General features: G+C 36.9%; 1 protein-coding gene across 4 annotated transcripts in view; it reads right to left on the bottom strand.

The window, feature by feature from the left end:
* CRIM1 (cysteine rich transmembrane BMP regulator 1) overlaps window positions 1–27,493 on the bottom strand; it is a 203,579-nt gene that overhangs the window by 108,228 nt on the left and 67,858 nt on the right. For 2 of the 4 annotated variants that reach the window (XM_052805796.1, XM_052805795.1), the window contains one exon: window positions 5,807–6,049. The exons of the other annotated variants lie outside the window; for them this stretch is intronic. In XM_052805796.1, coding sequence (XP_052661756.1) covers window positions 5,807–6,049 — 243 coding nt within the window. The remainder of the gene's footprint in view (window positions 1–5,806; window positions 6,050–27,493) is intronic. 4 annotated transcript variants of the gene reach the window in all.

The raw sequence follows: 27,493 nt of genomic DNA on the forward strand, positions 1-27,493 counted from the left end.
CAAGCTGTTATTATATATTTTATTATAAACTAAAAAAAAATTAAAATCCTGTCTAAATAAAATTATTTTTGCCTATCCTAGAAACTTTAAGCTTTACATATATAGTTCAACAAATATATATCTTCCAGAACTCAAACACGTTGCAATTTCCTATCAGTGAAGATGCACCCGATCAACCTTTGCTTACAAGTCTTCAGCAACTTTCTCATGCAGTGAATTTGTATACCGTAGCATCTGAGAGTTACTCATTTTTCTACAAGAATGTAGCAGAAACCCTACCATGATTGCAGACCCTGACATAGCTGCATTAATCTACAACCTCCTTTGTAGACTACAAAACCAAAGGTCTCTGATCATGAGGTTGTTAATGCCTAGGTGAAAATTACTTTATAGTAGAATACATTAACACAAGCATATTAAGTTTCACCTTTAAATATTATGCTGGCTTTTCAACAAATAGAATGTACAGTTTAGGGGCAAGATCTGAATAGCTACCTGTGCATCTAAAGGTCCAGGATCAAGGCAGTATTTGCATCTCTGATGCAACACAGTGGCTCAGCACAGGAGAGACTTTGTATTTTTCCAGAAGTCACAGCTTTCTGAGGGTCCAGTAGAAGCGTACACAGTCTGCTTCTACAGCAGCTAAGAAGCATCACACAACACCCTTTGCTTTCAGTTCAGATGCATTTCTGATCCCTCACGAATAACGCGACGCAACACGACTACATCCGGTGATGGTAGTTACACTTTCTACTCTGGGAGAAGGAGAAAGAAAGCATGAAAGTATCTCTCCATGACAGTGCATCATCCTTTTTACATTCCTTCACACTTCAGAATGTATTAAATACAACCAGAACAGATGGCGTTCCTGGACTTTCAGTATAATTGTATCACTGTCTGAATCACTTCCTTAACTCCCCTATCGCAGGTATTTCCCAACATGGACCCCTGCATTTGCTGATTTTCTTTTTCCTCCCTCATCATCATTGTCAACTTATAAGCCATTTCTCTAGCTCCATTAGAAACGTATCTATAATTCTTCCCCACTCATTTTCTCCAGTCTTTTCCCAATCTCATCTCTTAAGACCTCCCAACATCAGTTTCTACAAAGCACCCAATAAAACATGTACTATTTCTATAAGCAACAGAGAATAAAAAGAAATTATATAATCCTATTTCTCTCAACTATGTACAAAAACTTGATTTTGCTGACCCTTGTCCTTAGTGCAAGACTAAAAGTTCCAGACCTGATTTTCAAAGCTGAAGCTGTACGAGGGTGGAGCACAAGTTACTTCCCTGTGCATCATTACACGCTACCTACTAAATTTTGCTGCTGCTGATCTCAGACTTTCCGTCAAGCCCTGACTGCACAGAATTCCCCAAAGAAATAAGCCAAACAATAACATTCTCTTTAAAATTGTGTTTAAAACAAGATTTGGTACCAGAAAAAAACCCCTCCATTTCAGTAAGAGTAATTTTCAAGCCATGCAGGGGTGCTGGAGAAGGTGCATGTATGAAAGCTCTGCCAGAAAGACTGCTAGAAGAATGACAAATGAGTGGTCTTTTCAACAGAGGTTCTGTCTAGTATGACAGATATTTCCCAATGCTTTCTCAAGGATGTCAGAAACTAAGAGATGACACTCCCCATCTCACCATATACAACAACAACAACAAAGTTATCAATAAAGGTACAACAAACAACTGTCGGATAACTGCCAAAGTAAACTATTTACCTTTCTTTATTCAGAAGGGGCAGCTAGAGTTCCTATCACAACTTCAGCAAAATACCTTTTAGGTTAGATTTTAACTCCATCTTCAAATAAACAACCATGATTTTAAAAACATCATTGCTCATACTGTTTTAGCTTCTTAGCAAAAGAGGCACATATACTCCCACAAATTTTGATTCAGGTTCTTTTTATTTTTACTGTTAAAACATTATGCAGCTCCATTTGAGACCATTCATTCAAACTATCTTTAAGAAAAAAACCCTTACTTTTGAGAATACTTTTTAAGAACTGTAACTCCCAGCTTAAAATGAAATTCAGTGCTCATTCAGTTAATTCACTGCTCATGAATGGCCAGTTATACACAGCTCATAGGAACAAAGCAGGTTGCTTATGACGCCAAACCAGTGTTATCTCACCTCTGAGCTTAGCAACCACAGCGAAACAAAAGGGACACGACACACTTGTTCTCAGTAGGTACAACTGTGGGGAGATGCTTGGTGGAGCAACGGGTAAGAACTTCAATACAAATCAATCCGGAGTTTAATACACAGGTATGACTAAGCTACTAAGTTTCTTCACTGTTAATTTTAACTGAATGCCAATGCCTTTAATCATTGCATTCGTAAAGTAAAAGAGGTAGAAGAGGAAGTGGATCGCAAAATGAAAGATTTTATTTTTATTCTAGCATTTAGTGTTAAGGAAACACTTCCTATTTTCCTTTCAGCAACTCAGTTGCCAACCACAGTATTTGAACATATGCAGTTCTCAGCAGAAGGCTCCAAACTCAAATGCCACTGTAAACTGGAGAGCAATGACATCTTATTTAAGGAACAAAAATAAACACATTTTATGCTTTGATTGCGCAAACACTTTATATCGGCATAAGGCAGCACTGCTATCAAAGGAAGCAGTCCTCCCACCTTCTGTCAATTTGTTTCCACCAGAAGGCCCTTGCTGGTGCAAAACCCCTATAGAGACTGGTTAAGCAGACACAGAGGTGCAGGAAGAGCATTCTGGCAGCAGCACTCACAGAACTAAAGTTTTCAGGTCTGTAGCAAAGTATGGAAAACAGTTTTCTCTATGTGACATGTAAACTCCATAGACATGCTGATACTATTCAGTAAAACTAGTGACATTAGACCCATAAGAAACTCTGCATGAACACTTATCTACCAGCCCTTATACTGTCCATTATCCCATTTTTTTTCAGCAACATGGCATTAAAAACAGAGGAAACATGAAACAGAGCACTGCTAGTTCAGTTCTTCTCCAACTCTTCTTTCCTACAATTCTTCAGGTTACCAAGTCAAACTCTGAAGACACAAGGTTTATTACCAGGCTTACCATGTGCTGAATAAATATTCCTGTCATGTAAGGAACATTCTCTGACTTCACTTTATGACCACTATTTCAGCAAATCCACACAGATAATTCACATAATGTTCATACATACATGAAAACAGTTATGTGCTACTACTTATAAATTAGTTCATGTATATACACAGAGAATAAATGGCATAAAACAGCACAGGAGAGGCAGGATGGACTAGATTACCTCCAGAGTCATCTAGCCTTCCAACCTAAATTATTCTATAATTCTATAAGCCTATGAATATAAATATACAATCCTAATAAAACAAGATATTCCATTGCCTGTTCTTAAACAAAGAAATTTATTTAAAACCACAGACAGTGGTGAACATGATGGAAAAATTTGGATGGAAAAAATCAGGGTTCATGGTGACTTGCAAATTTAAAAGCAAAATCCCTAAACTTTCTACAAAAAGGGAAACAAACAAACAAAAAAGATTTCAGTATTTGTTCAGTCTCTAATTTTCTTTGTATATCAAGCACAAATTATGTTGTCTATACAAGTACAGTTTATACTCTTTGAAAATGAGGTTCCTTTGAAAACTGAAAAAAATTCAGATTTGCAAAGACTTGCCATTTCAAAAAAAAAAAAAAGTCTTCTGTGTTAAGTAATTTGTACTCTACTAAGATTTATTAACATTCAGCTACTCCTTTCCCTGTCTTCCAGTCTTGTGTTGGCTTGTTTTTCTTTTGTGATTTTCCCACTATGTCAAACAGCAAACCAAAGAAACATCTAGACCAAAGTTATAAAAGTCACCGTGGACAGCCACTAAAGTCTAACTTGACAAAAATCAGGCTATGTAGTGGCTAATAATTCCATATTAATAGCACTGCCTTTTTCTTCCCTAAAGCCAAGGCACTGCAACACGTATGGGCCCCACTTACTCTGTAGTTTGTAGTTTAGTCATTACATCTTTCATCACCTATCACTGCAGGGATGCACAAGAGTACCCACCTACACTCCTCAGCCTCATAGCCACTGCCTAAGAAATACACTTTCATCTCCCAAGGTAGGGGAGAAGTCTCTGCTTTCCTTTAGCCCCTCAATTTCTGACCCCCATTGCAAAGCTCTATACCTCCTTTAAATTCCATTAGTCTCCACCCCCAATCTCTTCAAAGCCTCTGCTCTTCTACCCTCCTAACATGCATCTTCATTCTTCCAGTCGCATGTACCTTCACCTCTTAACTTGCTACAACAAAAAATACAAACTACTTCGGAAAACAACATATACAGTTACATAAATCCACTAATGCAGTAAATAATCACATACTCAATTTGAAGATTTTGTAATACTAACAAGCTGAAAACAACCTTCAAGAAGTAACCTACAAAGGTAAGTTTAGACTGAGTTATTTGCAAACTAAAGGACGGGAATGCAAATAACAGTCAAGAGGACATGATCAGAGCTAACTTTTATTTTGATAAATAAATAAATAATCCAAAGTCAGCACGATAAAATTCAGTAAAGGCATACCTGAAGTATATGTAGGAAGAATTAAAATGTACAAATATAGTGGTTCAGTAACAGTCACGCTACAGAAAGATCCTGGGATCACAGCATTTCACAAACTAAATATAACTCCTGCAAAAGAGTCAGCTCTTATTTAGAATTTTGCATGAAAGACAAAGTAATTATTCCACAGTATTTAGTGCTGATGAAGACTCGCTGAAAACAGTAAAATGTGGTGTCCAAAAGCAGACTAAAGACGTGGATAAACTTAAGAAAACTTACAGAGGGGTGACATAACAAGGAAGGAGTCCAAGGAACTATGCCCTAAGAAATTACAGCTAATTCTAGATGAAAGACGACTAAGGTTGACAAAATGTTCCAGAGCAAAAATTATAAAGACTTGTTCGCCAACTACCCAGGACAGAGAATGAAAAAGTTTGCTTAGATCTCCACACAGGCAGCTTTGCATTGGATATTAGGAAAACACAAAGAGAAGCACTAGAAGATACAGAGACTGTACAATCTTCTTCTGTGGAGGATTTAAGAAAATGTTAAACAAGCATAGGAAAGGCACAGCTTAAGCATACTTGAACCTGTTTGCATATAAGATTTTGGATTATACAATTTTATATGCCTGCTTTCATCCCTCTATTTTTATTATTCGTCTTTACCAAAGCCTGGATAAAAAGAAGAGTGAATTACATCTTTCACCTCACTGAGAATAATAAATCACAAGAAAGGGTGATTTGTGTTCTCATGAAATGGAAAATGGGTAAATACTGAAAATGTTGTAAAGTCTTTCACCATGCTCCTCCACAATCCTTTCGCTCTGCAGTTTTTAAGGGTCATCATTTTGTAATCTAGAGAAATCTTAAGACAGAAACCTTAATTCCCTGCCCATGCACAATATACTCCTACTATGAAAATCCTTTATATAATCTAATCTAATCAGTATATTAAGTATGTCACTGTTACTAGTAGCATCCACAGAAATGCAATATTCTCACTAGGCTACTTCTCCCTTGTTGCTCCGTTTAAATTAATGTCTGAAGGAAAAAAGAAAGTAAAATTTATCATAGGGTTTTATTTTTGAATGGGTATTGCCCACATATAATAATTTTAATTTTGAAGAAGAATCAGAAGAATTTAGAGACTATATAGGCTTTATTAGATGGAATTATACAGGTTATTGTGCTTGTCAGACAGAAAAAAATTGAAAAATGGGAAAAAAGAAAAAATAATGTCCACTTTTACCTGGTTTACATTCATAGAGATCACAGCATTCCCCTGGCTTTCCTGATGCCTTAGAAACCAATATGTTCAAATAGCCAGGCTGGCAGACCTTCCTCAAGCAGCCTGCAGGATTACACACACAACGGCTTGGGAGTGGACAGCATTCACCAGGAGGAGCATAGCCTTCAATCAAGATGGAATCTTCTGGACAGCGAGGAGAAAACTGGACTTCACAGCGGGCCTTGGAGCAATCAGGTTTCTCTTCTGAAAGGGAGAGAAAATCAGCATGCCATAAATGTCAGTAAAACACTGTACTGAAGCTGTAACGATGAGCCCAGATAAAGCTCCCTTTCTTCTCCCTCCCCCCAAAACAATAAAAAGAAAAGGAAATTGCTGCTGCCGAACTGTTTAGCAAAAATTACAGAATAAGCTTAAAAAAAAATTCTTGGTAATTGCAAGATGGCAGATGCGTTATGAAATATTTTACAAAAATTCTAATTTGTGTAATGTGCGTGACTGCTGAACACACACAGCATCAAAAAACAGCTGTGAAACTACACATTTGGCCATGACATTAAAAAACAACTTGTCATATCATGCACAGCCCTGATGTTCACGCCTACACCTTCAGTTTCTTAAGACTTTCCATTATGAGCAACTGATTTTAACTGGTTGATTTATTAAACTTGAATGACCTGAACTGAAATTTCACATATTCAAAAAGCTGGTTAAAAGTTCAACAGCTAACATATTTGGAGAGTTCATACATTAGTAGAAGAGGATTATTCTTATACACACTCCCAATGGTCACATTAAAAGTGTTGTTCCTATGTACTTCAGTGGCTTGAATAGTAGAAGAGAAGAGGTTTGACTAGCACTGGTTACAGACATTAGGAGGTTTGAGGTGCTGGCTGCAGGCATGTAGCAATAAGAAAAGGAATATGAGGAGTAAGGTCCACAGGTTGGTGGGAATGGTGACAAGCTGGGCAAACACTGAGATAAGACAAACAGAGAATCAAGAGATAAAAGAGGATTCTTGGACAACTAGGTAACACTCTTCCAAAACTTGGAAAATAAGTCAAGATTCCCCATTCTCGAAACCACAAATCTTAATTCTGGCAAAAATGTTGTGTCATGCCCTCCAATGACTAAGCCACCCTGGGAAAAAAGAGACCACTCCCATGAGCGATTTACTCCATAATGCAAACAGTGAGAAACTTCCTCATATCCAAGTGGGTCTCACTTTGCTCAATAATACCTGAGCCCTGTTAAAAAACAAGTGGACTCAAGAAACTCAGAAGAGCAGTATCTTCAGGTCAATAGGACGTAGTGACTTAAGTGTTTGGAGGCAACACAGGAAGGCTTCCCAGACCTGACCAGAAAAAACACCACAACAATAGAAAACCAAGACCTGAATTTATAAACTGTACCACTCCTTGGTTATATGCAAGTTTGCAAACTAGATGGTTCTACTACAAATGTCACTATTACCCCTACAAAATTAATCGACTACTTTGCTTGTTGTCACTAAAGTTAGATGCAGAATAGTAGAAACAAGTAAAAACAACACTAACTTTATTAATCTGATGTTTAAGCTACCGCCATTTAAAAAATTAATCTCTAGTGATAATTCCAATGATTGAATAAGACGTAACAAGTATGAGCATCTCTGATAAAAAGTCAAGAATATCTTCTCCAAGATTTTAGTAACTCATTGCTTTTGGAGTTACTAAAGTTACTGGATATTGTGTTTGGGTTTTTTGAACTAAAAGCAACAGAGCAAATGTGTAATTCTGCTTCCAAACATACACTGAATGTCAATAACAGCACTATTTTTTTTTTCCAGAGGATCATTTTTACATTTATTTTTAGTATATTCTTTGGAATTCTAGATCGTATTGAAGAATCAAAGCAGTATTGCTCGTCTACATGGTTGATTTGCTAACTGTGCTTTAGTTTCATTTAGACTTAGAGGGATATAATGCCTAGACATGTAAGTGCTTAGAAAAATATTAATGTAGGTCTTAGCATTAGTAATTGCAAAAGGAAATCACCAATATAAACGTTTGCCTCAATTTTAGTTGGCAAATATAGCAAAACAGATTCAAAAAATAATTACACATATTTCCTTCATGTACAAGTACTTTATATTTTTTCTTACAAACAACAGATATGACTAACTTAAATGTGATACTAGATAGCATCATAACTCTTTTCTTACAGTTAAAAACCCCACTATTTCCATCTATCTTTAAAATAGCCTAGGCTAGATATGTACTTTGCCTAGAATTTTAAATAACATTTGTAAGACCAATTTTTTTTAAACCTACCCTTATGTTTAGGTTCTTATCTACTTTATTAAACACATTGTTCAGACTGAACATTACCAGTTACAGAGGTTCACTGCAGAAAGGTGTATAAATAATAGATAACATACTCGTTTCAGTATTTTATTGATCTTCTTTAGTTTATGGATATAATAAAAGGCTCGACATTTTAGCTTTTAGACTTCTTTTCATTTTCCACTGCATATTGTTCAATCGTGCACAGAGAAGTGACAGAACAGGAGTCCAGTAGCAGCCCTTGAAGTCCATGCTCGTGATAAACTCTTAAATTCACACTGTTCATTACTTGATCTGCCCTAGTATTACACATCCAGCTATTTTCCGACTTCCATGACTAACAGATAATCCCACCCTCATGCAGTCTCTCTTGTGAAAAGACTTCATATTATACATATTTTAAAAAGTTTACCTACTTTTTACTTGACTACATTTACATATATACATACATATCTGTATCAAGATAACTGTTTCCTTAAGGACTACTTGTATTTGACCAATTCAAGCCAACTTTCAGAAATACAAGGTTTGTCAGAAATGCACGTCAAACTGTTGGGACTGAGACTATTCAAGACTCCAGATGTATTTATTTTGAAGAGTAATGCAAAGCCTACTGTTGGAGTTGATAAGATCACCTAGCAAAAATATGAAGAAAACAAGGATATGTCACTATCAGCTTGTAAGAAGCATCGCAAGCAGAAGAAGAGAGAATTTTAAAATAGAGAACCATGACAAGTACTTATGTATGAAATGTTCACTCAGTGTTTCATAGTTATTATCTTTGATAGTCTTTTCCACATTAGAGTATTGTGCTCAATGTAGTTAACTGTAACAGAATACAATAGGACTCTACTATTAAATAAAACCAGCATCACTTTCAGAGGAAACGGTTCAAACACAACCAACCACCACCTTGCAAAGACATGTTTGTGTTTTAATACCAGGTTACGTAACACCAGCAGATATTTAGAAATCAAACTTAAGTTTTTCTTTTTAATCCAGTGTCACTATTACATTTATACTTCATAGTCCTGAAGAAACAAACTACTTGTGTAAATATTGTGCTTCCAAATTATAATCTCAAACTGTGTACATGGTAAAACATTCCCTTCCCACTATACAAATGCAACTGAGCAACAGGAAAGTCAAATGTATCAACTGAAGCTGGATCAGCCAACAGAAAATTGTCCCTTCAGCTTCCCTAACTCCAGGCCGCAGCAGAATCAAGGGCAGGTAAAGAAACTTTCTGCAGACTACATCATGATTTGGTTCTTGACGTAGATGTGGTTTTCCTTTTGTGGAAAGGAGCAAGTGGCTGAAACGATATGTGATTAGCACTATTTAAAGTGTTTTCTTGTAGAGTCCCTACATCATACTTCTGAAAATAATCTTTATCCAAAATGTGAAAATCCAGCAGCTCCCAGTGTAGCATTACTATATTTTAGTTAAAACTTTAATCAGCTGGCACCACACTAGCGTAACCGTGTCCTGAGCCCAGCACTCACTGCAGTATAAGAAGGTGGGAGATCTGTTTTACTGCAGTTCAGTAAAACCTGATAAGGGCTCCTCAATTTGATACCAAGCCTGAATAAAAGACATTACTTTTAAGAAACCATTACGAAAACTTTCAAGGTTTTTCTTGTTGTTATCTCAGCAAACAGCAAGCATACCCATCTTCTCTGTTTACAAGGATAAAGGTTTGTAGGAGACATATTTCTACAATTCGTTTTAGTAAACTTGTTTACCTTTTCATTACTTGATCAAAGAAGGCATCAAAATTAAATCTGTTCTCAAAATAAATTACAAACATTAATACAGCCATAAAAGTCACTGCTTTAGCAGGATTCCTGATTTAATTCCATTACATACAGCTATTTAAGATTTCATCAAACAAGAGGAATCAGTTAATAGCTCTTTTTTCCTTTATTAATAAACACTTCCAGCCCTATAAGAAAACATGTCAGAGCAGAATAATTAAAAATACAACAGACTATGTCAAAAGACAGAAAGGTAGGGCAATGGCAAGCTGCATTCCACAGAAAACAACTGTGGAATCACTCACCAGTGATATTTTTGTTACTTTACCCCTTTTATACACCAAACAGGGACTATTTCAAATCAGCTTCTTAATACACCAAGGTAGATTCACAACAATGACCTACTGCTTCTCTGTCAAATACACACATGCACTGTGAAGCACTGATCTGTTTCCCAGATGTTGTTTTAAGCTGCTATTACACAAATCAGGATCTTCCTAACCAACATCTTCAAAGTCAAACACGGTATCAGGACTTAAACCCCATTTTATTATCTTAATTTTGATAATAAATAGAATGTAAACAATTACTATGTGTGCCCAGAAACAGGAGAACTTCATTTTCAAAGCAGTTTATCGAACCTAAAATATAAGATTTTCAAGGAAAGGGAGAACTACGTATGTGACTTACTATGAAATAAATTAGCACAGCAAATATATAAGATACTTATTCCTGAATAAAGAAGCATCTTAACACACATATTACATGGCAAGAAGATACACATGCATCAGACTCTCCTAATCTATAATGTAGATTCCCTCACAAGAACAATTTCATACAACGCTAACTGTATGTAGAAGACAGTAAAACTATTTGTTAAAGCAGACGTCTGGTTTTGCAATTAAGACTTTGTACTCAGGACACTTACCACATTAATTAAAATATATTTTTATAAAACATTGTTCTGCCTCTACCCTTGAAGCAGCTGATAGGTCTCATTTAAAAAGTTGACCGTTTCAGCAAGGTAAGAATTTGCTTATATAACTCACTAATTAATTTAATGAAGTGAGGAGTCGTATACACTTTTGCTGTTTGATTTTCACAGAATCAGTTAATGGAAAAACTGTTTACAACTTAATCACATTTCAGTCTCTCCTTTAAAAAAAAGCAACCATTAACACGGAGAAAAATTACTTGTCAAGGATGCATCCATCAAACTTCTCATAAATTAAGTTTGAACAGATAACCTTCAACCCACTCAGAAAAACTTAGTTGGCTGCAAACATTGCCTTTATGTTCAAAAAAGCAGCATTTCAAATGACTACACAAAGAACAGAAACTATCAGTTGGTTTGCTGATGAGGTTTCTCTGTGGGACACATTCTCTTTATAGCCTTTCATCAAACACCACCAAAGCTGGAAGCATTCTGGTATCTCTGACATCTCACCAGCCTGAGCCAGCAAAGAATCTCTACAGAGATAAAGGAAGAGTCTGGATCAATCAAGCTTTTACAAATCTATTCTGAGCCAGTCAATTTTCTCAAGAAATTCAGAAATGTATCTGGAAAGATAACAATTTTAATAAATTGAACACAATCCAAACAGGAAAATTGACATTTTGATGAATTCAAAATAAGACTCCTATCCTTGGAAACAAACTTCTTATCTATTCTAAAAGGCAGCCTTACAGACCATTAAATATAAAATTATTCAGTTTACCAGTGACAGTGCTATTTTTAGGTATAAATTACTACTGGTACCAGATTTGCATTTCAAGACAAACTTTACTTTCTGTAGGTCTGAAGGTTCAGGCTTATTTGCTGTTACTTTGCAATTAGCCTGCAAAAAGAACCTGCCGTTACTAAGCACATGACAGAAGACACCCTACAATTACCAAGAATAACTGAACCACCTAAGTTACAATGTGTAACTGAACAATAATGACTAAGTTAAAGTACTGTGTGCTTTAATATTAAGACAGGGATCATTCATTTAAAAAGTTGGGATGTCTCAAAAACACTTCTCATATTCATCTGATTTTTGTCTCAGAAGCACACAGGAAAGTTGTAGCATCTCAGAAGTCAAGGCGTAGTAACATTCAAACTGACCTTTCACTGCAACCACAGTGTATTTGTTATAAAGTGCGTGAGGGGGAGGAGAGCAATCTTCAAAGGATAGAATAAAAAGAAGAAATCAAGATGTGGATTTCTTTTTTTTTTCTTTGCTATTAACATTAGAAAGAGTCTGTCATAAAGCAACAGCCGTAAAGCTAGAACTTTCACAAAGTTTCTCCATATGAAAAGCTGCTACGTATTTTTAAAATTATGTTTCCCATGACCTTACGAAGTCATTATGAGGAAATGGAGATAAAATGGCAGGTTTCTGAAGTCTTCATGTTACAACCAATGCTTTCTCTGAGAGAAGGTAAGTTCTTTACCTTCCTGAAAGGTTTATACAATACTCACTCAAACTGGCCACTAGTTAGAGCTGTTTTTATTAAGACAGTCACTGAATATAGGAAGTCTAGATCTCGGGGGGGGGGGGGGGGGGGGGGGGGGGCGGGGGGGACGTTTGTTTTGTTAAACTAGAACAGTTGTAACAAAACGCAAACACAAACATACCCCCCCATCTTGGCTAGTACCAAAGTAGTATGGAAATAAAAATGGTTCCTGAAGAAGAATTAAAAACTTTGCTTTCACCTCTGTATCAAATTCTTTTCCTTCATTATGTTTGCATGCTCTGCTTTGACACGCAGAGAAAGTATATGCCAAGTTTAGTTAATGAGAAAAGCAGAACAGTTAAAACATTGGTTAGCACAGCAAAAGGATCTTAAGGTGTAACCTAGTGTGGGAGAAATGGAGAAGAAAAGCCTGAATGGGGGCAGGAGGGTCTTCTCATTCTCCAGGTGGAACAAAATAGATCCCTGCTTTTCTGGAAACCTTTTCAGGGAGGGGTTTTTATCATTTTGTCAAAACTTCGCGTGACCAGAGATGCCTTTACTCAGTCACCATAGAAACGAGGACAGAATGTTTTCATCCAAGGAGAAGGCTGAAGAGAACTATGAGAGACTCGGGTCTGAATGCTTCCACCGAGATACTTAAACTGTTCTACAGCTGCTCCTTTAAAAACAAGTTTTTAATATGTACAGATATGGATATACATATGTATACACACAGAGAGAATAAATTTTTTTTTTTCTGTCAGGTGCCTAAGGAGAATACAGAATAAGAACCATTTTGAAATAGCTAGCTTAATATTTCTTTTTTCAGAGCAGTTCAAAATAGAATATGGTTCATGAGGATGAACGTTTTATATGACTAAGCAAAGTGATGCACTAAGCTCAGCATACATGCTTTGAAGACACATGTTGTTCAGCTTTGCATTTTTGCTTCATTGTAAACCAGTTTTGTGAAATCTAGGCTAAAATACAGCCACTTTTACTGCACAGTCTTACAGTAGTCACTGAAACACATTCCAAACAATAAGCATACTGTACTGTTATACAGTGGCAGGAAGGAAATATTAAAAGGATTAGGGATAAACAAGAAAAATGATTACCCAGCTGAAGCAGTCAGACAGACAGGGATCGATATAGGAATGCAAAATACCCAAAAGGATTTTCAAGAATCAAAAGGACAGTTATAGTAGATTAAAAAATGAGATTACCTTACACGTACAATATGCACAGTACTGTATACGGATGAACTGCTACAAATAAAAAAAGGAACTAGAGACTGACCTTTTACCTAAAACTGAACTTTATTTAAAATCCATTCTGTTTTTTAAATGAGTTTTGCTTCGCTTTCCATCATTCTGGCACTCTGGATTTTACGTACTACACAGTGGAGCAACCTGTCTCACCCATATTATAGCCTAATCTTCTTGTAATTTAACAGCAACAGCCTGCAACTAACCTGGGTTAAAAAAAAAAGGCAGACACAAAAAGACAGTCATAGACACAAATTTTACTAAATATGCACTTGTCGATACACATCTTTGCAACATGGTATTCACTATGGATTTGCCAAAGCAAGGACCAAAGACCCATGAACAAGGGTTACACCACTCAAGACAGCTAGAGCCAAGAGAGATAATAATCCCACTTGGATAGCAAAGCTATTAGGACATTATAATTCCAGTTCCTGAACTTTTTTACTTTCCTGTACTGAAAATATTAAAAAGAAAGGTGGTAATTCAAAACCAAACACACACCCCAAAATTGCAGTCAAGCTTTAAACCCAAACTGTTGTCTACGAAAAAGAGGGTTTTAACAGAATCAGTGAGGATTTGTCAGATACCCTGCATCTAAATGCAAATGCAAGTTCTATGAAACCAATATTGTTTGTGGCAGTAGCTGTATTTGGGTTCAGACCTCCCAGCTCAAAGCATTTCTCTGTTAGGCTTAGAAACAGTCAAGTCTGGAAAACTCAAAGGTAGTTTTTCTTTTCCTCCATTTCATTTAAAACCTGCTTTCAACGGATATATATTAACATTTTTTAATATAAATTAACAGCTTGAAACCAACAATTTAATCCAAATCTATAATGGATAACATTAGCTTTCTGACAGAACTGTACATGCAGCGAAGGACATGAGCCCAGCCTGCTGCACAGCAGACAGGGGTAGGTGTGTCATCCCAGGGACAGGATCCATTTCCACTGGTAACTGCACTGCTTTCAATAGCAATAAAGTACCTTTAAACTTCAGTATTGAAAATACTTCACAAGTTAGACGGAGAGATGAGCAGACAGCTACCTGTAGTCAAATTTACAACTGGGTTGCCTCCATTGTAAAAGAAAAAAAGTGTTTTCAATACTGTCATGACTGAAATAACATTGTACATTGTGATTTCTTTATATAAGAGAGCCTATTATTCTGGGTGAATGATACTACTCCTACTTTTGGTCAATCTTTATATTGGGAAATCAAGTGATATCTCCAAAGAAAGAAAGAGTAGGTAAACAGTAATGAGGTAGTCTCAACTACAGAGCCAAGACTGTAAAGAATGCCAAAACAATTTGGAAGTAAACCAAAAATGAAAACACTAAATTTGCACCAGTATAAACTGTATACGCTTCAATGACTTACAAAAATGTACACCAGTAATAAATTTACCTAAAGCAGAAAGTATTCTTTATTACAACAATATAAGCAGCTGCAAACCAAAGGTAATGCTGAATGCATACCAAAATGATGATAAAGCACAAATATTTGGAACAATTCTGCTTAATATAGCTTAAGAAAAATATATGCTAGCTGATATCTGGAGAAATAGTCACAAGTATTCACTGAAGAAGAAGTACTGCAACACTCACCTTGATGTGACAGGGAGAAAGGGATTTGAATTTGAGCACGTAACTTATACCCCACAGAGGACAAACACCTCTAGAGGCAGCTCTGGATGTGAGGAGTACTGAACAACATGCTATACCACACAATCACACCCAAAGTAGTAGTCCCAAATTGCTGTTTGCTTCCTAATCAAAGTCTGAAGACATAAGCATAACAAGGACCCAGAAAACACTCGCATTTGCAATAAATGCAAACTACAATCAAAATACATGATTTTACAAAGAAATGAGAATTCACATATGTGAGAAGTTAGCCACCGAGATAAAACACAGAACAGCAAGAAGAGCAATTAGTTTTCTAGAGCTAGTTTAAAAAAAGCAACTGAGGTGCAAAAATTAACTTAGAAGTGAGGGGGTTGATATTCAAAGGAACACAGCTTTCTGTTATTAGCGAAATTTAATCAGCTCCTGTCTGCCCATCAATGTTTTGTTTTGTTAAGTTAATAAAAATAAATTTAAGATATGTGCTTTCTTCAAGTTCTCCGATCTCTGCTAATGTTAAAAAAAACCAAAACCCAAACCCCAAAAGCCAAACCCACACCCAATAAAACAAGGACTTAAATGCTTTAAGATAACTTCTGGCGAGTAAACTCCATTATGCTTTCCCAGCTTTCCGTATAGTTTTCCCAGCTATTATGTTCAAAGTACCTCTACGTCTGATTAGCAGCTTAACCGCATACTTCTTAAATTCTTTCACAAAAACACTCCAGATGCATAACATCAGAGAAATCAACCCTGTTCAACATTTCATTCTTCTTTTTACTAACCTAAGATACCATAGTTATAAGAAAGTACGGAGAGGCATAGTTTCCTTCTTTTAAGCAAACAGAAGGTGACTACTTCCAATGGTGAAGGCCCATGCCCAAGCGTTTCATAACATTTTCATTCTCCAACTGCTATAGTTCATCTCTCTTGACTTCTCTGGGTTGGCTTCTTCCCAATTTCTTCTAAATAGTCTCTCTAAATTTAGACTTTAAATGCATTTCTATTATATAAGATTTTCCATATTACCAGAGATCTTCCTGAATTCTTACTTTTTTCCTTTTTTTTTTTGACATATTTGTTAAATTTGCCTCCCTAGAATGAATTTTAATACCAACTACTATAACTACTACTTAGCAATTCATCAACTACCAAACCTGTATCAACTTACTGAACAAAATTTCTACGCATTACTTCGGACAACAGAAAAAGAGCTCTAGCTACAATATGAAATGTGACAGCAAAGCAAAACGAGCTATTATAATTTTGGGTGAAATCTTTACTGACACAGTGAATTCTTATGTAAAAGTTCTTGTTGCCTTGCAGTGAAGAGATTCTACAATATTCTTACTACATTTCCAATTACAAGAAAAGTTGTCAACATGAAAGAATTTACTAAATAGCTTAGTCCTCCAGAAAAAGTAGATACAGGTTTTTACTAGATTTATTTTTTCAGAGAAATGACGCTTAACAAAACTCTAGTTAAGAGCATTTCACTGAGTACAGAGATGGTGGATATTCCACATAAAACATTATCTTTTCTCCAAAGACAAAGTCTTCTAATAAACTGCCACATCTGACACTTAAGATGCAAGAAGCACAAATAAGCAGCATATCAGAAGACTTGGTTATAAAAGAAGTTAAAGGACTCTGTTCTTTGGTTCTTATCCTGGAGGCAATTTCTCATAGTCCATGTAAAAATATGGAATATTTAAAATATAATATTCTCTGAATATAGGCTTTCTTGAATCCAAAGAACATGTGCACTAGGAAAAATAAAATTAAATAAAGCACTTATACATCACACAATGAATTTTGTTAAATTCCAAGTTCCTGCTTGCAACACCTGTTTTCAGTGCTAGCTTGGATGGGTTTCTGTTTAATAAATAATTATTTATTGGGAAAAACAACATCAAAAGACAAAAAGAAGCACATGAAATTTTAATTTTAGTCTAAGATCTAAGCAGTTTAAGCTTGAGAAGACAGCTGTCCGACTGTTTGCACAAAAGTTTTTGAGGATCAATTAGAAAAATAAACAGACTACTGGAAATGTGAGAATCATCTTACTCTTCCTGCTTCCAAACTACAGTAGTATCCAAACCAGAAATACCTACACATTTATGATTAAAAAAAAAAAAAAAAGCAATGTAAGTCACACACACACGTATTCATAACCAGCCCTCAAACAGACTAAAGACCACAAGGAATTACAGTATGGGAAGGGCAAACAAGTTGCTCCATTCTGCAATACTGCTATACAACATCCAGTGTAAAAAGCCAGATTATTTTGAACACAAAGTGAGAAACATGTAATATCCACAGTGTTCCTCACATAGTCACTAAACCGGTGTCTGCACAGAGCTATGCAGGTATATAAAATACTCAAAATAGATGGTATCAATTAAACACAGCTTCACATCCATCATACATTAAATGCTCCTAGATATCACCACCCTGTTACAGCATCCCTTATTCTACCTCAAAGCAGCAACATCCCACAGAGGGAATTAAATGTCAAAACTACAAAAAAGCAGAAAGTCAGAGCTTACGCAGCACTGAGCTTCTGTTAACACTTGTACAAGGATTTTGCAGACTGCAATAGTCATTAAACTTGGACCCTTCTATTTCAAGCCGGATGAATGCCAACATCTTTTATTATGAACAAAAGACAGTGAGTCTGGAAAAAGACCAACGATTCTATGCCAAATATATAAAAATAATCTCTCAATTTCAGAATATTGTTGGCTGCAACATTCTTTAATTAGATTCAGTTTCTGATCTCATTTGAAGCATACAGTTGTGTATTAACTAGCTAGAAAGCTCGTTTCCAAGAGCAGCTTAAAGAATGATCTGGATGACTGCAAGTATGGTAATCCATTTTTCCCAAGTGCATTGTTTAGGTCTGGGATTTTTTTTTTTTAGCAGAACTATCAAGTAGAAGAGTATCACAAATTACGCTGGCTTAGAGATTTATTCCGATTCTTTACCCTGTGCTTTTCTTATTGTTTCTTCTTCATTGTCCTTTCTTCTTAAGTTATCCACTTATTGTTTATGCCCTCCTTAAAGCAAACCCCCCAAACTACCTACTTCACATCTTTTCTAACCTTTTGTCTTTCTTACTATACATCCCCACCAGTACAATATACAGCAACGTACTTGGTTTGTGTAACAATCTACCTTAATACAAAGTATTATTTTCTCTCAAACACCAAAGGAAATCATATTTGTGGCATTTTGTATACCAACTTCCATGACACAACTAGAAAAAGAAAAAACTAAGAAGTTCAGATGCAGAAGTATTTAATTAGCATAATTTCTTAGGGCAGTTTAACTAAGCTTCAAATGCAGATTTAATTTACAAGCACTAAAATGTGGGTTACATACCTTTGTGGAATATTATGCAAAGTAACAGAAGTTACTGCCAGGAAACTGCAGATACGGTTGCACTTTGTAAGTGAAGCGAAGCAAATTAGTATTATTTCCAGTAAGATTTCCGTGACAGCACTCCTTGCATAGGTTTGGGATTCAGTCACACCAAAATGAATTTTTAGATCAAACTCTGTACAGTGCATGGCTCAGGAATTTGACACAATCAATGTACATTAATCCTACATATAAGTTTGCAGCAAACATGTTAGTTTACAGAGTATAAGGTTTGGTGATCAGAGACAAGGCACACCAGCTTATTAATAAACCGGTCAAGTATATAAGATGGCACCTAATCTACAAAAGTGATATTAGCATCTCCAAAACACGAGAGAGACACCAATGGTTATTTGATGAGCTGACAGACTCCTCAACAAACCTGGAAAAACTCTATGAGTAAGAAGATAACAAATGTAGTTTTGAATGATAACTACCATGTGTCCTGAGGAAGGGATTGGCTCTGTATGCTCTCATGCTACAATGATAGTGATCCTACCTCATAAACACACTCTGGGAAGCAACATGTGCAGGAAGACCAGAATTTTAATTGAGAGCTGTTGTGAACAAAATCATTTTATTGCTCAAACCAGACTAATGAAAAATAGAAGAAGAAAAAAGCTGAGGTTACTAGAAAACACTAGGAAATTATATCTCAAAAGATGCAATGATCCTTACAACCAAGATTATACAATCAGTGCGGTAACTCATGCAATACATCTAAGAAATCCAAAGGTTGAGAACACATTCCTTCACATACGTGAAGCTGAGAACTGGTATTGCAGGTAGTCAGCAAAGCCTGAGCAATGCTAATCAGGAAAGCCTGTTGACATCCAACAAGATAAAAAGCAAAAGCTACCAAATAGCTTTACCAGATACCATAGACGCTGATGCTTATGCATCTCAAAGCAGAGTGATGCTACTTTAAACAACCCTGCGTTTTCACTGTTTTTCCCTATTTGGCTGGAAAGAGACACCAGAGAGAATAAAATCTACTATTGTTACATGATGAGATACCTCACGTCACTTAAGATACCAGTACCAGTGAACAGCAGTCCTCACAGTAAACCAGCAACAGAAGTGAGAAAGAATGAAAAATGTTTCTCTATACTTAAAAACAGATCTTTAGTTAAAGCAGTTGTAGGTGTTAATGAAGGCAGTATGAATGAGGTGAGTTTTAAAGGAGACTTTTCATTAGCATGACTCAAAATGTACATATTTTTTTCAACAAAAAGACTAAGTTGCATAACATACCACCTAGTATTACTGCTGACGATCAAACGATTCTCCTCTAATCTTTCTTCCAATCTATACAATGAATGCATTTTCTCAACACAGAATAAATACTTGCTTTCATGGAAATCTGGATCAAGACTTATGAAGATTTATCAGAAATCTCTGAAATATAAGGATGCAAGATAGACGAGATTAAGTACCACTGATATGTCAGTAATTGTAAAATAGGATGCAAATATATCAACTCTGTCACCTGTGAAGCATGCCTTCAGAATCTCATCAACATAAAAAAAAAGAATAATTGAAATACAACAGAAAAAAGTTAGAAATTTTACTCTACATTTCTTACACACATGCATACCCTCCCCATGCACTGTCCCATTAATGCCTTAGGTGAATGCTTAAAAGGAAGCAAAGCTAGTGAGTTTATAATAAACCTTTCACATACTTAACTTGCAGTACTGATCCCAACCTTATGCTTAAACCACCTAATGTCCTGTGGAGAAGGTTTTTAAATATCATCTTTTAACACGCTGACCTTCTCCCATTTCACATGATTTTCTTGAATCATTTAGATCTCAAGATATTTTAAAATAGCATTTAAGCACCATTTCAGAAAAAAAGTTAAAAAAAAAAAACAAACCAGATTTATTGTCACATTTTAGCCACAATTTCTATTATGTCGCAAAACAAGCAAAACTTAGATCACACATAAAAATGGTCAGTAGGACAAGCTTAAATAACCTGTAAATGCACAGTTTAAGAAATACAGAAACATTTTCTTCGGAAATAAATTATTTATCTAGCAAGATTTAAGAACAAATCTTCGGGTAGCATAAATTGCCTTAGATGCTTGACTTTGTAATCAAGGACTTCAAAGTACTTGTATGAATTTATACTGTCTCATGTCCTGCACGCTACAATGTGATAACCAAGAGTACTGACTGAAAAAAAAAAAAAAACCCCAAATAAAAAAAACACCAAAAAACCCACCTCACCCCCCAAAACCCCAAACAAATAATAATAAAAAAAAAAAAAAAGGCATCACAAGAAGAGAGGAGAACAAAACAAACAAAAACATACCAATAGAACAGAGAGGCTTGTATAACTAAGCAACCAAACCAAGAGACACCAAATGGATAGAAAGGACGTAGATTGTGTTCCCTAGCCTCCTACTCAAGCATCATTCTTCCATTAGGGATCCCCAGACTGGGCACACTACTCCAGATGAGGTTTCACCCAGTGCTGAAGGGAAGATACGAATGTCTTCCATTCTGGCTGCGCTCCTGCTAATACAACCTGGCATGCAGTTGGCCGCCTTCACCGCAAGGGCACACTGCTGACTCATGTTCAACTTGCTGCACTGTCTGTCTTGGTCAGGATTAAGTCATTATTCCTGCCTGCGACAGGTAAGCTTTTTCCCTGCTAAAGTTTTCATGAGAACAGAAATTTCTACAATTAGTAACATATTGCCCCAGTGTGTCCTTTTCTTTATTAGTAAAACAATTTAAGGTAGGTTTTCCATCCCATCAGCTTCTATAGTCCAGCAAGCCAAATAGAAACTCCAAGAACTTTAATTATTTTCTTTCGGAGCTAGATGTTTATGACCAAAAAATGTGGTAAGGGCAGCTCAGAGATATATTTTTTATTCTTGGATTCAGTTTTTATCCTCCCTTCATCTCAGTTATGTCTCCTGAAGCTGTTCAAACATTCACCAGTAGCACAGACTTACGCGCTGCAAAAAAATAAATTAATTTTGTCCACAAATTACTACTGCAGTGGGGAATTTATGTGCTCCTCACCTCTTAAATTGTGGCCTGAATTCAACTTTACCTGTAGTAGACAAATTCTGAATAAACAAGAGGAAATTTTCAGAGTACCACACTTTGTTTACTGCTCTATTCATAGAGAAGTATTTATCATTTTTGTTAGGAACTTAAGCTTGTTTGGGCTATGAAGGAAACAATCCTGCCTAACATTTTGTCATCCAGCCTTCACAGTTTTGGTATGCAGTATAACCTCCACATAGTCAGATCAGATGCCCTTTTCTGCTCTTGATCTAAATATTAACTTTGAACTTAGCTTAATTTGTTAGTGCTGAGAGCGCTATATGGACATGAGTGTGCAAATAAGCTTCCTTCTAGAGTCAACATACATTCTTCAATAATTTACTTACTTGATTTTATATAAGGGGATAGTGCAAGAAGCATTAGGATGAGTTATGGCAACATTCCCTCTCATCTCAACATTTCTATTTCTAGTACTTGAGCATGGGGTGGAAGGGTGTGTGCTGGGGGAGTATCTGTATCGAATAACAACTGAGGAAAAACAATAGTGCTCTTACCCCCAACTCCAAGACAAATTTGTCCCAAAATATTTAATATAACCTTAAGTTATCCTGGAAGCTCATCTGCTTCCAAGTGAAACCCCTGAGATCTAAGAGGCTGGCATGATCTAAGAGTTATCATCTCCTCCATCTTTACTCAGTCAGCACAGCCCCTCTTCAGATGCCTGTTCTTGTCCAGACAAGTCTGAAAAGACTACAGCCTTGTTTATACAAGTCAAGTAGAAGGCATGTCCCAAAATACCGAACTTGGATACAGCAGGTTACATTCTTCCATCTAAACACACCCACCTATACTAACAACCACACTTCAGCCACCAGAAACTTTCGGTTACACTGGGTGACAGGTTTACCACACATGTTGTGTAGACACAAATCAAAATGACCACACAGAATAACTAAACAGGTATGTATTATTTATACGCACACTGTGTTTAACTACATACATGACTGGCCTACAGTAACTTTCTTTTCCTGTAGCAACTCAATATAGGCGAGCAAGACTTCCAATAAGAAATCATTTTCACTTCCACTACAAAGCACTTGCCTTCAAAAAAAGACTTGGTTGCAATGAACACTGAAATAAAACAAATACACTTGCATTCATGCCCATGGTCACAGCTCCGTGTTTGCCCTGTAATACCAGGCACACTGATCCTCTGATAGAGGATGCAGTTGATATTACAAAACATAGCAGTGTAGTAATGATCCGAGAATGAACGGAATAAAGTTGCACAGTAGCCAACAGTAAGTGGGCAACGCGTTATGCTAACAAGGCTCAGATGCTATAGTTACATCACTTCTGTGCTTCAAGAACACTATCATGTTACAGTTAAATAATGATCTATTTTACAAGTGGTGCAAAATAAAAATACAAATTTACCAAAATAAATGTAAGCTGTTTCTTTTAGAGATTTCAAGTATTGTTTTTCTTATTATATATATAATACATATATCAATATACTATTAAAATATTTAATATAAAAATAACCGGTATATTAATATATATTTTTATTGAGAGAGATAGAGAGAGATATATATATAAAAAATCAGATCTGCCTACTGAGGAAGACCAAAGGTGTAATGCACCACACTTTTTCCCCCTAAGAACAAGAGCACTGGAACAACTTCTCCTCCCTTTTAAAATTAGAATTACTTGCAGTACTTTTAAAACAGAAAATAAATACTGCTTGGACTTGAAAAGAAAATTTAGTGAGGACATATTGACAGGACACTAGAACCTTGTATATTAAAAATAAACACTTTGCATATTAAGCAATACCTAAACATCAACTTACAGCATGTATCTGTGGAGCGATTTCAACTGTAGCAGGCTCACTGCAGTCTCAACTTTACTAGAGTGATTCAATTTCATAAGCAGTAGTATCAAACAAAAGGATTTCTCTAATACTTTAAATTGCAGAGCAAGAAGTCAAAGTGAAATACAGAAGCGAGATGTCAAACCTAACTTGAATATGGTGAATTCTTAAAACAAGCAAGCAAACTCTTAAAGCATCTATAGAGGAAATGACACAAAAAGCCACTGGCAGATCTTGAAAGCACTTGAGAGTCTAAATTACTAATTCACATTAACTTGAAATGTTCAGCAGGCAATCAGCCAAACTTTTCAGGACTTCATTTGATAAACCTTCATAAATGTACTGGAGTTATGTCATGGTTTAATGCCAGCAGGCAGTTTAAGTACCCCACAGCCACTCGCTCACTGCCCGCCCACCAGTAGGATGGGGAAAGAATTGGAAGGGTAAAAGTGCAAGAAATCATGGGTTGAGATAAGGACAGTTTAATCCAGAAAAAAGGCGAAGGAGAAAAAGAAAAAGCAAAACTCGCCAAAGAAAAACAAAACCAAGAAAACAAGTGATGCAAAAAAACCCAGTTGCTCACCAACAGCCGACCGATTTATCACCAGCCAGTCCTGGAGCAATGGCAGCGCTGGCAAACCTTGCCTCCCCCTGAGTTTTTGTTGCTGAGCACGACATCGTATGGTATGGGCTATCCCTTTGGTCAGCTGTCCCAGCTGTGTCCCCTCCCAGCTTCTTGTGTACCCCCAGCCAACTTGCTGGCAGGATAGCGTGAGAAGCAGAAAAGGCCCTGACTCAGCATAAACACTGTTCAGGAATTACTAAAATACCAGTATGTTATCAACACTTTTTTCATCACAAATCCAAAACACAGCACCACACAAGCGATTATGGAGAAAATTAACTCTATCCCATCCCAAATCAGCACACGTTAATACCAGAACTCAGCTTGCAAGATAGTATTCTGCTGCATACGTATGTCAGGTAGAGCTTTACTCACCCTGAAGTACACATTTTTAAGAGATTAACCTCCTCTGATTATTCCGAGATATTCAAAGATGATTAGAACTTAGTTAAATACCATATTTCCCTGTTAGAGGAACATTCTCCCTAATGTTCTCAGACCAACTCTATCCGCATCACAATCTGGACAGCAGTTTATGCATTTCCAAGCCCCACTACTGTTGCCTAGCAAATAATTAAATGCAGAAACATTTTACTCTATGACAGAAATAGGAAGACTTTTTAAAACATGTGTGTATACAAATAGATAGTTATGGATCCCTCCAAATGTAACTTTACTTGTACCCCATAAATTACAGGATTTTTGAGATGACATTTCTTTTAGAAAGTTGCATTTATTTTTAGAAGAGAATATAAATTTGCATCATTTGGAATTGTATTAATTCATCAATAGGAAGGATATTTATTAGCTTCACCACAGATCTACAGTGTTTGTAAATAATTTCTAACGGTAATACCTTGCAAGATAGAGCAAGTTATGAATTTATATCTGGACCAATGTTACAGTGAGTCAGGACCCAACTTACCCGGTGTTTGTTAACACATGAAATTTGTCCATTATTCCAAGCTTGGATTGCAGATGGAAGATGCAAAGACCCAAAACTTTGCGGATCTTCCTCTCCCTGTTTCCTCTTCAAACACCAGTCCCTTATCACCCCCATCTGTTCCAGTTCTTCCTTTCTGAATACCTGACACCGTTTCCCTCATCATCAGTCACCTCATGTTTACATTCCTAGTCCTGTCCCTCTTCCATACTCTTCCTTCCCCTTCTTCAGATCCCATCCCTATTCCATTCAGCTCAGACAAGCTCCTTCCACACACCGCCCAAGTGTGACTGGAGCAGTAAGAGCACAAAAGTCTGTCCTTGCTGTCAATCCTTATACCTAACAACACAGAGCTATGAGACTGCATGAAATCCTCCTTAGCCTTCTCATGCCCAAAGCACACGGAATCCTCAGAGAACTAAAATGGGAAAGTTTTTTCTTAAATCTCTACCAAACCTTTGCAAACATTTTTTTCAATGTTTTATATCCTAGCCAACTACAAGCAATGTCTCTTTTGACAGATAATGTCGTATCAAAACCAAAAGGGACAGCTGATAAAGGAAAGAGTATAATGAATACAGATTCCCTACCAGTTATCTCCAAGTACAAAAGTCATCAATGTCAAAGTTAAATCTGATGTACAGCATGCCCGTGGCAGAGCTTTTCTGTGAAAACACTGCAAGAAAGTTTTTTTTTATAACGAACATTACAATGTTAATAAATACTTAATAAAAAACTCAAAGAAAATAAAACCTATACTGATTATTTGCTTTGGGATTGAACTTTGTTGTTCTCACTTTGTTTTTAAATCATCCAGAAGCAGACGTAGCAAAATGCACTTCAATTTACACATTTAAAGTTCAGCGAAGAGCTACACAACTAAAGACAAAAATATTTAAATTGCTAAATTATCCCAACACTAGTCATAACTCGCTTCCTACCTACCTCGTCTCACATACGAAATACCACCAAGAATGCAAGAAAAGAGCACAGCAACTACCACAGCAGTTTTAACAGTCTTTTTGTCCTGTAGCATACAATGCACACAGAAAAACAAACCATAGAAGGAAACATAAGTTGAAAATCTTCTTAAGAGGGTGGACAAGTGATACATTTGCTTGCATTTAAAGGTATACATGCAGAAGCACTAAAACTAGAACCCTTCATTAGCTTGATAGCACACTTGACACAATCAAAAAACAAAGACAGCCAGAACCCTGTAATTGTCTAAATAACTTTCAGATACAGTAACATAACTGAGAGGGCTAGTAATACCAAATTTGCACCTGAAACATGATATAAAACAGGGTCCTGACCTAGTCGCTAACATAAAGAAAACTAAATACCCAGTGTACTTGCATATTTGTTCCACACAGTATGGCTGTGCCAAAAACCGACCGTAGTGGTGCTTTAATGGCCTAATCCACCAAAATTTAGGCAACTTTAGTTGTTGCTGGTTCTCTTGACTTCATCAGTATCATGCTAGCAAAGCTATCCATAGTGCTTACACAACTGGACCCCTCTTTCTGAGAGAAGTATATTAGAATATCTTATGCTTTTTAGTAAGTACTTTCTAATTGCCTTATTGGTTCAGCACCAAACTTCAAGAGAAACCAGGCAGCTCTGCAACTGTACATTTACTCTCCTCAAAGAGAAACACAATTACGAAAAACTCTTCTCTCAAATTATATTCCGAAAGATCACCTATACTACATGCCATGGTACAATGCATTTAGGCAGTCTGATACCTGCCTGTATTGGGTTTGTGTGGTGGGGTTTTGGTAGCGGGAGAGGGGGCTACAGAGATGGCTCCTGTGAGAATCTGCTAGAAGCTTCCCTGGCACCAAGTTGGACCCACCGCTGGCCAAGGCCAAACCCATCAGCAATGGTGGTAGTGCCTCTGGGAGAACGTATTTAAGAAGGGAAAATCTGCCGCGGAGAGGGGAGTGGGATGTGAGAGAAACCCCTCTGCAGACAGCAAGGTCAGAGAAGAAGGAGGGGGAGGAGGGGCACCGGAGGAGGTTTCGATGCCCCTGCAGCCCGTGGTGAGATGGCAGACTGTCCCCCCCCAGGCCATGGAGGTGAGTGGGGGAGAAGATGACCACCTGCAGCCCGTGGAGGAGCCCACACCAGAGCAGAGGGATGGATGCCCCCCAAGATGGCCGCCGCTCCCTGGGGAAGCCTGCACTGGGGCAGCCTGGGACTGAAGGACTGCATGGAAGGGACCCACGCTGGAGCAGTTCATGAAGGACTGCAGCCTGTGGGAAGGACTCACGCGGGAGAAGTTCATGGAGGACTGTCTCCCATGGGAGGGACCCCACGCTGGAGCAGGGGAAGAGTGAGGAGTCCTGCCCCTGAGGAGGAAGGAGCAGCAGAGACAACATGTG

Source organism: Harpia harpyja, chromosome 13, assembly GCF_026419915.1.
Source record: "Harpia harpyja isolate bHarHar1 chromosome 13, bHarHar1 primary haplotype, whole genome shotgun sequence".
Taxonomy (NCBI): Eukaryota; Metazoa; Chordata; class Aves; order Accipitriformes; family Accipitridae; genus Harpia; species Harpia harpyja.